The sequence below is a fragment of the Frankliniella occidentalis genome, unplaced genomic scaffold (assembly GCF_000697945.3).
Source record: "Frankliniella occidentalis isolate FOCC.00 unplaced genomic scaffold, Focc_3.1 Scaffold94, whole genome shotgun sequence".
In the NCBI taxonomy this organism is placed as follows: Eukaryota; Metazoa; Arthropoda; class Insecta; order Thysanoptera; family Thripidae; genus Frankliniella; species Frankliniella occidentalis.
Genome location: NW_026267223.1, coordinates 1,041,634 through 1,052,959, shown reverse-complemented (window position 1 = coordinate 1,052,959; position 11,326 = coordinate 1,041,634). Strand labels below are relative to the sequence as shown.

At 41.7% G+C, this 11,326-nt stretch overlaps 1 protein-coding gene across 5 annotated transcripts in view; it reads left to right on the top strand.

Moving 5' to 3' along the window:
• LOC113203952 (MAP7 domain-containing protein 1) overlaps positions 1–11,282 on the top strand; it is a 17,972-nt gene extending 6,690 nt beyond the window's left edge. Inside the window, exons 2-18 of one of the 5 annotated variants that reach the window (XM_026418913.2) lie at positions 417–491; positions 988–1,104; positions 1,667–1,776; positions 1,854–2,021; positions 2,098–2,225; positions 2,345–2,469; positions 2,984–3,076; positions 4,064–4,738; positions 7,515–7,697; positions 7,898–8,106; positions 8,200–8,754; positions 8,865–8,999; positions 9,109–9,215; positions 9,306–9,435; positions 9,557–9,687; positions 9,772–9,980; positions 10,064–11,282. In XM_026418913.2, coding sequence (XP_026274698.1) covers positions 417–491; positions 988–1,104; positions 1,667–1,776; positions 1,854–2,021; positions 2,098–2,225; positions 2,345–2,469; positions 2,984–3,076; positions 4,064–4,738; positions 7,515–7,697; positions 7,898–8,106; positions 8,200–8,754; positions 8,865–8,999; positions 9,109–9,215; positions 9,306–9,435; positions 9,557–9,687; positions 9,772–9,980; positions 10,064–10,077 — 3,164 coding nt within the window. In that variant the 3' untranslated portion in view covers positions 10,078–11,282. The remainder of the gene's footprint in view (positions 1–416; positions 492–987; positions 1,105–1,666; positions 1,777–1,853; positions 2,022–2,097; positions 2,226–2,344; positions 2,470–2,983; positions 3,077–4,063; positions 4,739–7,514; positions 7,698–7,897; positions 8,107–8,199; positions 8,755–8,864; positions 9,000–9,108; positions 9,216–9,305; positions 9,436–9,556; positions 9,688–9,771; positions 9,981–10,063) is intronic. The other 4 variants (XM_026418916.2, XM_026418915.2, XM_026418914.2 and 1 more) reach the window with 4 other exon arrangements.
• Positions 11,283–11,326: the final 44 nt, after the last annotated feature.

The following is an 11,326-nucleotide window of genomic DNA, read 5'->3' as shown; positions in this document are numbered from 1 at the left end:
GCCGCGCTGGGGGTGGCGATGTGGAGGAGATGCGCCTTCGCAACGGCCCGTTGCGCAGGCTCCGCGGGCCCCGTAGGCTGCTGGGCGGAGAGGCCGCGCGGCGGGACTCTTCTGGAGGATGCCGGCGAGTTCTGGTGGAGCCGGCGGAGCGTTCCGGTCGCGGGCCCCCCTGGCGCAGTCGGCTGCCTGGCTGCGCGCCGCCCTGGACGCGCTGGCCGCGCTGGTGGCCTCCTTGCTCGCCTCCCTGCTCGCCAGCGCCATGTGTTTGACCGGGGCCCCCTCGGGAGCCTCCTCGTCCGACCCCTCCTGTAACTAGCCGCTCGCGAGGGTGTTTGTGCTGCCCCGTGTGCTCTCGTGCGGGCTGTGCGGGTGGATCGGTTCGGTGGTACTTATCCGTGTGCTTTCGTGTGTTGCAGCCGGGGCGACGTCAGATGCCCTGAACCAACGGCCGGGATCAGCAACCGGGGGAAAACCTCTCGCCGCTAAGCCAGGTGGGTCACGAAGCTGCGCGAGCAACGCGCCTTTCATTTATTTATTCTTTTCAAATTGTATCTCATATTCCTAGGGTGGTTGGCACGTCTTTATGCAGCTTAAAGTTCCTTTTCTTTTTATTCATTGCCAAATTTTTTGTAAGCTACACAAGTGTAGTAGTGTGTAACTGGCTACTTAGATAAAAAGTTTCAAGCCTTTTTGAACAATTACTATTTTTTTTCTTTACTGTACAAACTACAGGCATAGCTTTGGGAATAGAGTGAAATGGATCATGTGAATACTGTTGTGTAAATCTTTCTACATTATCATTTATTAATTCATTTAATTGCTGACAGTATTGATTCAGTTGGCAACATTGTCAAGCACCTTTCCAAATTCAAACTTTGTTAATAATTTTAAATGTGGCTTGCGAAAGCATAATTACAATTTATTTGTATATCTGACTAAAATTTCTGGTGGAGAATAACGATGGTGGTGGTGATGGTGATGGTGCAGGGAGGCGCGATCCCAACAGCCAGACTCTGCACTGGTTCGCGCACGTTGGGCCGGACGGCGACAAGCAAAACATACAAGTGGCAGTGCAGGAACAAGCAAATCACAATGCACTTCCAGGTAGAGCCAGCTTTGAATGTCTAGCAGTTATTGGTGTGTTCATAGCTTGTAACATGTTCGAGGGTTGGACAACTGCAACGTAAATTGTCTTGTATTGTGAATGCATTTTTTCAGTGATGTTGGTTCTGACGAGCACTGTATCTGTCAATTTGTCCCTGCATGTAGCACAGAGAAGTGCATTTCACATTCTAAATAATAATTTCATATCAGTTGTGTAGTTCAGTGATTAACCATAACAATTAATTTGAACTAACAATCAGAATTGTATAAATACTGCATTATTATTGTTGATGGCATGCCTTTGTGTTATTTAAGAGTATTTGTCACTGGCACTCCTTCTGAGTGCTTTTGTGCTTCACCCATCGTAACTGCTTGCATTTTACTTTGCTCATAATATGTTTCTTCGTGTACAAAGTGCACATGATTTTATTTTTTTGTATTCGCCACAGTATTTAATAGTACACAAAATTACACGATCTCCATGTTTGTTCTGATCACCTTCACTGCAGCATTGAGTTTCGAGTGTCTTCAAACTGCTTATACCCATGGCATTTTGTTTCAGGTGGTAAAGAAAATGCAGCATTGCAGCGGGAAAGAGAAGAACGTCTCCGTGTTCTTCGTGATAAACAAAATGAGGAGAGGCAACGGAAATTAGAGGAGCTCAAGCAACAGGTAAATGTTTTGATGTAGTCAAATTTAAGAAGGAACACAGACCTCTTGCTAATTTTCTTATTTTGATTGTTTCTTAGGCTCTAGCTGCCCAAAAGTTTCGAGAGCAAAAAGAAGAGGAACGGAGACGAAGAATAGAGGATATGAGACAGAGAGATGGAGATCGACGACACCAAGTTGAAGAACGAAAAAGACAAATAATAGAAGCAGAACAAGAAAGGAGAACAGCTATATTAAGAAAAAATCAAGTAGGTATTCTTCCAAGCTCTTTGAATTCTTTCAAATCAAACATACAATAACTATAGTGGTCAAATCTTTTTTTAGGAAAGAGAAGCTAGAATCGAAATGAAACGAAAGAACGAGCGGAGTTCCATAGTGTTTGCTTTTGGAAGTTCAACACCTCGAATGCTAGAACCTGCTGACACAGGTGGTTCCTATTGGGCTACTCGCCGGTGAGTGACAACTATACTTTTACCTAATAATACTTCATTATGAGTAAGATTGTTTGCATGTATTATGTCATTTATGAAATCTACTTACTGGTATATATATTTCCTGCATGTATCTCCAGAGCAACATCAACTACCACTCTGTTTAGTGGAGCGCCACTTACCTTAACCAGGCGTGGATCAGAGCGAGAACTTGATGGCAGTAAGAAGCGAGCTACATCTGCATCTGGATTAGACCGAAAGCCAGGTAAGACTCTTTTTATTGCAGGCTTGCTTAGTTCAGCTTATTTCCATGGGCTACTCCATAAACAAACTGATGTACAGTACTACAGTAAGAATATCGTATTCCTTGTAAAATAAGTGCTTATCAAACTCGAACTGGCTTCCCCGAAATGTAGTTTAGTGAGATATTTTCTGTAGTTCTGGTATACCAATGGTATACCAATGCTTTACATCTTCATTACATGATTGTAGGTAGGTATTTTGTTCTATCCTCATACTTTTTTAAGTATAATGGAGTACCCCAACAGTTGATTACTGTTCCTATTGAGAAACTAAATTTTTAGTTCACTTAGAACTTCCTAATGCTGACTTTTCAGCATTGTTTTAGATTGATTTTGCTCAAATTGTTATTGGGGCTATGTAACAGAGATGCTCCAAAGTGTTTTGAAAATTCTTCCTTGTTATTTTCTTTATGTTGTTTTTCTCTTGCTTCTAATGTTTAGAAGTTATTGTCTATTTGTAACACCCTACTATTTCAGACATTCATGATGTTTTGACTTGGGTGGAACCTCTTCAACACCCCAATTCTATAGAAATTAGGGCCCAAATATGCTCTCTACCTAATGGTGGTGGTGAGTTATCACATACTGGCATTCTTTTGCTTCACTAACCAATCACTGGCGAATCTTCTGAACATCAAGTGTGAACTGTTTCTGTAATTTTAATCTGTCTAGACTGTGATTACATTGTTTGTGCTATTGGAGATGGCAGGGAGAGGAATTATTCTTAATCACTGTTATCTTATTTGCCTTTGACAATATAACTTAACAGTACATGATTTCAATTCTGTTCAAAATACTTAATAGCATGTGAAAATAATGCTTTGCATTTGGAAAGCTTAGAGGCAGTAACTAATTACTGTGTGTCTATGAAAAAGAGAATGTGCTTTGTAGGCTGATTTTTGTGAAAAGTGCATTTGAAACGCTACCTTCTCTTGAAGTTGGATGTGGAATGTTTGCCTTTCATATAAATCGGGTCATTTTAATCTCTCTTTTTTTCTGCTCCCCACCCCCTCTATTTTTTTGTGTAGATGTAATAATGTAAAGAAGAAAGATTATTTTTATTTTATCATTACATCTTACTACATCTTTTCTAATGTTTCCTGCTCATGATTGCTTTTTGTGATTTTTTTTTTGTTGGTTGGGGGGGGAGGGTAGGGAATAATAATACTATGTTAAATTATCTGCTGAACTAACATATTGGCATTTGTCATGTATCACTTTTCTTCATGTATGTTGTCATTCGTATTAATGCTTATTATATATATCTTGCGCTTTATAATCTATATTTAGCATTTTGTCTGCATGTAGCACACCATACTTTACTGAACTGTTGTGCTCATAATTTCAAACAGTCACCCAGACTCTAAAGCAGTAAACTTGCCCTCCAAGCTCCAAATATACTTGTGGTGTCAACCACCACATTCAAAATCCTCGTTTGAGCGTTGACATGATCAATGAACACTGGAGTTAAATGACTGCGTTGAACGCCTGAGGTGGAGGCAGGGTCACCTGGGACTGTGACGATGTTGCTAGTAAGGTTGTGCCCCCGGCGCGCAGGTGTGCCTGGCGGGGCAGTCACTGGCCTCCCGCACCACCACGACGACGACCAGGGCGCCGTCTCCCCGGACGGTGTGGGCTCCGGCTACATGACCCCCCGCAGCGCGACGGCGGCGCGGCGCAAGACGGACCTCATTCCGACCATCCCTTCGCCGCGCGAGGGCCGCGACCAGGGGCCGCCGTCCTCCCGTCAGAGCCGCAGGCCCTCTGGTAATGCCCCGAACAGAGCGTACTCCATGTCGCGGCTCGACCAGCTCTCCCAGCCGCGCAAGCTGCTGCTGCCGCGGCCCGGTGCCGCCAGTCCCGGCGCTGGCCCCGCCGCTCCCGAGCGCCCCGAGCGGCGGCGGGCCGGGGGCGGTGCCGGCGCCAAGGGCACCCTTAGCTCGGCCAAGTCCATGGGCCACCTGGCCGGCGGCCGCCTGTCGGTGGCGGGGGCGGGGGCGGGGCCCAGCGCCGGCGGCAGCAGGAGTGCTGCGCTTGCGCGCACCGACACCTCCCGCAGCATGACCCAACTGTGCGTAAGCAGCTTGAGCAGCCTCAGCCCGGTGCCGCCGCCCAGGATGACCCGCGCAGAGCGGCTGCGGCGGCGCGCCCGCGAGCAGGCCGTCAAGAGCCAGCCCCTCGACACGGGCACGGCCGGGCAGGCCCTGCAGGCGCAGCCGGCCCAGCAGCAAGGTGAGTAGCCTGAGCCTGCACTGCTGTGAGCACAGCGTGAGCGCAGCCGGGTGGGGGGCTGCCATGGTCAGACATGCTCCAGTGTTGTGAGAGAGCGAGCGAGTAGTTGCTCTAGCTCTTCGGTCGCCCTGCGCACCCAAATTTCTGGCCGGAATTGTTATCAGGCCTGTCTCACTGACAGCAAACTGCGTATCGCAAGGACATGCTGCCTGGTAGCCTACTGCCCGCGCCCGCGGGAAAATACCCCCGTGCAGCACTAATTTGTGTTGTGGAAATGTGGTCATGGATGGTATTAATGCCTTCCTTGATCTGGGGGAGAATTTTCTGAACAAGGAATCGCCACCTCAAAGTATTTTCTTTATCTACTTTTTATTTGAATGATTTGCCAGTTTGTGAGCTCTTTTACTGCTTTGTCAATAATATATTTTTGACTCTGGAAATTTTTTGTTTATCACTTATATTTTCAGTTTTGCATTTAATATTTCTTTTGTTGAATTCATTTCTTAAAATAGCAAGCTACACAAGAAGTCTGCCTCTGTGGATGATTCTAAATGAAGGTGACATTACTCTCGCCTGATGAGCAGCTTGCAATGAAACATTTATGTGTCATGAGGTTGGCTTTTCCAATGCCTATCATTCTGCCTAGGTGTTAATGCATGTCCTCTTCTTCATTCAGTAATTATATTAGTAGACATTGGTATCATATTGCTTTACTGTAGTTTCAGTAGATGTGTTTGAGACTCTTAAAAATTCATCCAGCAGGGGATTATTACTTAACTCAAAATTGTGGGCTTACTTATGTCATTTTCTTACTTCAATTTCTTACATGTGTCTGAAACTTACTGTGGTTCAGGATGCTTCACACAAATGTGCTCTAATTTTCTTTTCCTTATCTACTTGACCCACTTGATCCTCAAAAAATCTCTTTTGGTCGTGCATGTGGCTTCTATACTTTCCTTGCTGTTTCATATCCCTGACACTTCAATGTCATTAAAAATCAGAAAGCTCAGTTTTGCATGGGTGCACTCTAAAACAATGTCATTGTTCCAACGACCATCTTTTATTTTTGTATCCTGATTTATGGTCCAACCACACTTTGTTGCTAACCTTATCACACTCGGTGGTTGTGCCACCAACACATGTCATTATGCTCGCATATCTTGGTGTTGGAACAGCATCCTATGTCGCAAAGCCATTCTAAGGCCGGAATGTTTTTGGTGCAGTGTCATTGCAATACTGACACATTTTATTTGTTTTGTGTGTGTGGTGCGCTTCAGTTTTTTGTGCATCATCCTCATCCTGGTTGGCAATGCTATTTTGGCCAATTGGTGTTCTAGTTAAAAAGAAAGAAATAATTAAATTGGGACATTTAAAGTTTAACGTGTAAAACAACCAACATAAATTTATGTCCGCATGAATAAACTGGTTCTGCTTCAGAACTGGTTCAAAGTTCATATTTCAGCATCTTGCATGGGTTTTCCTTTCTTTCTGTTTTATTTTTGTCTTTTTCCCACTCAACTCTTTAAGGGTGATGGGCGTGATCTTGTAAGTATATCTGTGTTCATCGGTGATTGGTTACATTATTATTTTTGTGTTCCAATCCTCGCCTTCTGAGGTAAGAACTCTCGCACATATTTTTATGAACACTTGCTTTCAGTTTTCTTCATATTTTGAAGACATAATAACTCCTTGGAACAAACCTTTCTCTCGGTTAAGGTGACTTACTATTCCTAACCAACTTTTGTAAGGACAAACTTTCAATTTCAGTTTTTTTTGTGTGTTTGTCAGAATTTTTTCTAGTCTTACTTATTTGGTATATGATTGATAATTCTGGTCGTCAATATCCTTCATATTCAAATTTTTCTTTGCAACACTGCAAATTTGGACACACAATGCGAAATGTGTTGATCATGTTTTGTTTGTTCTTGAATTGTTGTTTTTGTTGTTACGTATTTATCGTTTTGTCTGATTTTGAGAGGCAGATCAGGCATGGTCCCCTGCCTTTAAGTACTGTGAATTGTCTGTTGATTATGTTGTATTCTTTTGTGAACAGTGCTGACTTCTGCTCCCTCCAATTTTATTGTATTTTTTTCTGTGATCTTGCTCAATGATCTTTTTATATTTTCTTATGTATGACTAGCTTTACTCCTTCCCATGTCTAAAGAATTATGATTTTGTGAGTGTGTCCTTACCTTTATGCTGGGAAAAGCTTTTGTGCTATGGACTCTGGATATTAATCTCTGCTCTCTAAAACTCTGGCCAGCTTGTCTACTTTATTGACATAAGTAAACTTTCGTAATGATTGTATGATTATATATTATGTAGTGAGACAGTATTCTCAATATTGTTGGGGGAGATTTAACCCACCAAAGTTATTCTGTTGTTATTTTGTATTTGGTACAATACTGTTATCGCAGGTAAATGACAATGCTATGTTGGACATTGTACATTTAATTCCTTACTGAATCTGTCTCCTTGTCCAGATTTGACCTTGGAACACTTTTTACTGTAATTGTTTTCAAGTTCTGGAAGATTGGTTTTTAATCTAAACGTTTGTAAAGTAGCTTGAAATATTAGTTATAACATTGAGCAGTGCCTACTCTGCCTTCATTATATTATCTACCTAATTTGGTGCCATACATTTTTTTTAATTTTTTTTAAATATTATTAAGCTATTGAAACATTAGGGGTACATTGAAGGGTTTGTCATTTAATTTTTAGCTTGGCCCATAAAATCACATTTTCAAATCTGTGTTATTTTTGTCCAATCACACAGGCTTACGGTCAGGAGAGACAACCCCCTCAAGGCCTTTGAGTGCCATGAGCCAACAGTCCATGAGCAGCGTCAGCTCTTCAATAGGTGCTCCTATGCGTAGCAAACCAGTGGCGGCACCCAGAAGACCGCGACCTGCTAGTATCGCCGTTACCGGAGTAACAGTGGATCCACCACCAAGGCACAGTGAGTAGCACAACGCAAACCATAGTTTCGTAAAGATCGAAAAGTGATCAGTTGACTACTCTTATTAAATAAAAGTAATAAATCTTTCAGTTTTAAATAGGGTGATAAATGATAAAACAGTTTAGTTTTCGTACAACTACTACTACTCGGAATGTACTTATACTACAAACCCTTCATGTGTTGTTTTCTTTTAATGGCAGGTTTAAGCTCTGAACACAAGAGGCAGGCGGCGGCCTCAGCAGCTGCAGCCGTAGTCACCAATGGCGCCGGAGAGAAGCCTCCCGTTCCAAGACATGGTAGTAGTTCAAGAAAAACTAGCTCAGATCGAATGTCTGCCAGCATGTATGGTGCCATTCCGTGCTCTGATAGCACCTCTAATCCGCCCAAAAAGCCTCCAAAGACTGTCAAGGTACAGCACCTTGCAAAAATTATTTATTCTATTCATGATGACCAGTTTTCATTAGTGTTCTGAACATTTGTTTTGGTTTTCTGTTCTTCTCAGGCATCTCCACGCCCTACTCCTAAGGCAACTCCTCTTCAGTCACCAAGAACTGATAATGCCCCCACACTGCCTCAAGATTCTACCCCCAACCAAACTAAAGCACCCGAGCCTCCTCTCAAAGCTGCCCCATTGAGCAATGACAGTGTACCTATTCCAGCACCATCTCTTGTGTCATTACCAGTTGCTACTACTATTCAGACATCTCTGGCACCCACTGAGATGAGCACAGTCCAGGTTCAAGAAGCATCCACACCTGTGCCTGAACCTTCTGCACAATCGATGTTGTCTGCAGAGCTCACATTCCACCAAATGGAGCAACAGCATCAAGAGCAAATCTGGGAAGCTCAAAGACAAATTGATGTTTCCCCAGTGTCTGCGATATCTGCCCCAATTTCAAATGATACGTCTTTATCAGAGGCAGTGGACATGACTGCTTCTATGATCGCTAAACAGCGTATAACTACTGAAGAAGAGGCTAAGGCTGCTCTTGCTGAGAGACGACGCCTAGCTCGAGAGCAAGCAGAGAGAGAGGCTGAACTTGAAAGACAACGCTTAGTAAGTTCTTGTATTCTGTTCAGTAGTAGCCATCAAATATGTTATCCTACATTTAGTTCTTCTGTAATTCTTCTAGCAAACTTATTTTCTTGTAACTTTCATTTTCACAGGAAGCAGAACGCTTAGCTGAAGAAGAAAGATTAAGACAAGAGGAGGAGGAGCAAAGACGATTTGAAGAAGAGCAGGAGAGGTTGGCAGCAGAAGCTCGTAAGTCTGAAGAGCAACGACTACTACAAGCTATTCAGGTGAACAACGTCATCCTTTATCTTGAAAATTATAAACAAAGGCTTTCATTCTAAGGTATTTGAGTTGATTTATTCCTGTCTTTGATTTGTCTATTTTTTTATTTTATAGGAAGCTCAAAAGAGAGAAGAGGAAGAAAGGAAAAGAAGGGAGGAGGAGGCTCAACAAAAAGCAGAGAAGGAAGAAGCAGAAAAAAAGGCAAAGGAAGAGGCAGAAAAGTATGTTCTGGATCTTCATACCTATAATCTTTAATTTTTTTGGAAAAGTAAAGTTGGGTTATAGCTTTTATCTTTACTTCATGTTTCTAGGCAAAGAAAAGAAATGGAGTTAAAGCTGAAACGAGAAGAAGAAGAGCGCATGGAGCGACGTAAGAGGGTGGAAGCTATTATGTTGCGCACCCGTGGTAAAGGGACCACACCTACCTCAACTCCTACAAGGGTAAAGAGTTTACTTTTTATTGAATGTACCTTTCGAGTCATGTACAGAAGGGATTGAAGCGGTTGCATTTGTTTCCCTTGAATGTTACTTGATTTAAAATTTATACATCTTTGTCTTTCAGGAGAATGGTGATTTAAATCAAATAGAAAATGAGGAGCCACAGCCTGCAGAAACCATTGAAGACACAAAATCTGTTACCTCAGCCACAACTTCTAGTCAAAGCAATGGTCATAGCAATGGTGTTGACAGCATGTATGTGTATTCCATGTACTTCATATGATTCAAAAATATTTTGTGTTGAATGTTCCATATTGTTAAAGTTTTCTTTTGTTACAGAAAACAGAATAATGCAGCAAATGTGCTGTTAGACCTTTCTGAGCACAATTCTGTGAGCAGTAGTGATCTTTTGGGTCCCCTGGCTAATGAAGACTGCATTAACTCCAATATTAATGCAAACAATGGACTCAGCAATGGGCCTCCACCTCTCATTGCTGCATTCAACGATTCCACTCTCAGCAAGAAACAGGATTCAAATGTTGTTACAGGTAGGATTTGTTGGTTCAGCAAAATATTTTCTATTCTATCTTGATGTACTAACAGCTTCAGTACTTTTTATTCTTTCTTACAGATTTGTTATCATAAGCTATAGAGAATAGATCAATTTAAAGCAGCAAAGAAGGCTTGAGTGTGATGAGCACGAAGTGACCCTTTGAAAGTGAAAGTGTGTGCATGAATTTGTGTGTAACCTGAAGACTGCTGATTGTGTGAATGATGTTACATGTGTATGTGTGTCTGACACCATTGTGTTTAATAGTACATATAAATTTGAACAATGGTGCTAAGCAAAGTTGTGGAGCAGTTGGCAGCTATTGATACCTCCAGTGCGCTGTGGTGTGTTGTGACTAGCAAGTTTCCAGCAAAGTTTTTCCACCATCTTCATCAGCTTGCTCCAGTTTCTGCTTCAGACAATTGCATCATAATTAAGAAATATTAAAGTTTCTTTTTCTTTTTTTTTACTTGTAACAAATTTTAAAGCATGTGTGCTACTAAAAAATGAAATTAAAGCTCACCTAGTCAGTTGAAACAAAATGTGCGGAGCGCAGGATAAGCAGTGGATGAGGTAAACAGAATACCTATGATTTTTCAGTTTTTTATTAACTTTTTCAAATATTTCAAATTAATTGGACATCTGCATACTTGAAAAAGGAGTGTGATAGCGGCAGCTTATTCTAAGGAATAGCCAGGTACAATACTATTTTGTATGAACTGTTCTCAAGAATCTGAAAGGGGCAAACTAAAACCTTCTGTTTCCAGTCTTATGCACTTTTGTTAGTGGCTGTACGTGCTTAACTGGAGTTTGAACATCCCTCCATTTGACTCGCACTCCTGCTCCTGGCACTTCATTAGATCATATTACCTAACTTCTGTAACCTAATGTAACATCGTGTAACCATCCTCAGTGTATATCATACCTTCTTTGATCACATTAGGCTGGTATTACAATTTGATCCTCACATTATTTATTACTTTTCTTTTATAAAAGATCTTCTGTTTTTATTATGTCTGATGGGAACTAAGAGGTGGGGTAAAAAATGTTTTTACCATTAGAGAAAAGTCTTTAAAAGTTGGAGGTCAGGAACCCCAATTATTTAAGAGAGAGTAAATGACACTGTGTTAAGTTTGCATATAGTGTATTATTTTAATGGAGTCAGATTACCCAGCTATGAGAATGTGCTGGCAGTGGCTGGCCCAGCCAGGCAGGCGATGTACGAAACAATTCGTTGTTTAATTAAATTGTATTCTCATTTTATGTAAATGCTTGTAATAAAGTGCTTTATCAGATTCGATATGTCTACCAAATAAATTATTTGGGTATTATAATTAAGAAATA